Source organism: Solanum tuberosum, unplaced genomic scaffold (genome assembly GCF_000226075.1).
Source record: "Solanum tuberosum cultivar DM 1-3 516 R44 unplaced genomic scaffold, SolTub_3.0 scf00200, whole genome shotgun sequence".
Classification (NCBI taxonomy): Eukaryota; Viridiplantae; Streptophyta; class Magnoliopsida; order Solanales; family Solanaceae; genus Solanum; species Solanum tuberosum.
In genome coordinates this window covers 1,009,368-1,010,207 of record NW_006239124.1, presented here as the reverse complement: position 1 = coordinate 1,010,207, position 840 = coordinate 1,009,368, and the positions used below count along the sequence as shown (strand labels likewise).

At 42.6% G+C, this 840-nt stretch overlaps 1 protein-coding gene across 1 annotated transcript in view; it reads right to left on the bottom strand.

The window, feature by feature from the left end:
- The window catches only part of LOC107062115 (uncharacterized), a 1,104-nt gene extending 931 nt beyond the window's left edge, over nucleotides 1-173 (bottom strand). The window contains exon 1 of the mRNA XM_015312351.1: nucleotides 115-173. Coding sequence (XP_015167837.1) covers nucleotides 115-173 — 59 coding nt within the window. The remainder of the gene's footprint in view (nucleotides 1-114) is intronic.
- Between the last annotated feature and the right edge of the window lie 667 nt (nucleotides 174-840).

The window sequence follows — 840 nt, the reverse complement described above, 5'->3', positions numbered from 1 at the left end:
TGTTCTGGAACTCTTCTCTATCTCTCAGCTTATCCTCCTCAACATGTTGCACATGGATCATAAGCCTTGCTATGTTTGTCTCTACTATCAGTATAGTTGTCTTACCCTCGTTACCTGACAAGCGACAACCCAGATATAAATAAACTGATCCTGCTCGTCCTGTCAGCAACCATCTGCGGAGCATAGCGGGACAATTGAGTGAACTTGAGGCTATACTCATGGAATCCTACTTCAAGTTAAGGAATTATCTTACTTTTGCTTCCCTTAGCTCATGGCGAAATAAATACCCCAAGAAGGCCTCATCGAACACAGCCCATCTCACAATTGGTGCACCCTCAGCTCTACTCTTCTTCCATTGGTCGTACCAGATTCTAGTTAACACCCTTCAGTTGGTATGCAGCTAGTTCCACAAGCTCAGCATCTGCAACATGCATCACCTCAAATACTTTCTGCAACTTTTCCACAGAGTTTTTCTAGATCGCTATGAAACTTGAACCGGTAAAGTTTGGAAGATTCATCCTTAAGAACTAACAGATTCTAGATGTATCAGCCACATCCGATCGAACCCCTCTCTGTTGCCAAGCTTGGTTGGTCACAACTTTACTAAGCATCTAAATATCATCCCAGAACTCAGCATTAGTGATCTCTCCTTGGGGTTGCACTTCTGGTGCATTGGGGACCCCTTGATCATAGGGATCAACATTCCTCCTAGCTCGACGACCTCGAACAACTTTTCGTGGAGGCATGATCTAAAATATATGCGCAAGCACGAATTAGAAGGAAAATTTTATAGAAGTGAACTCTATCACATGAAAAGAATATGAAAGAAGTGAGATATTT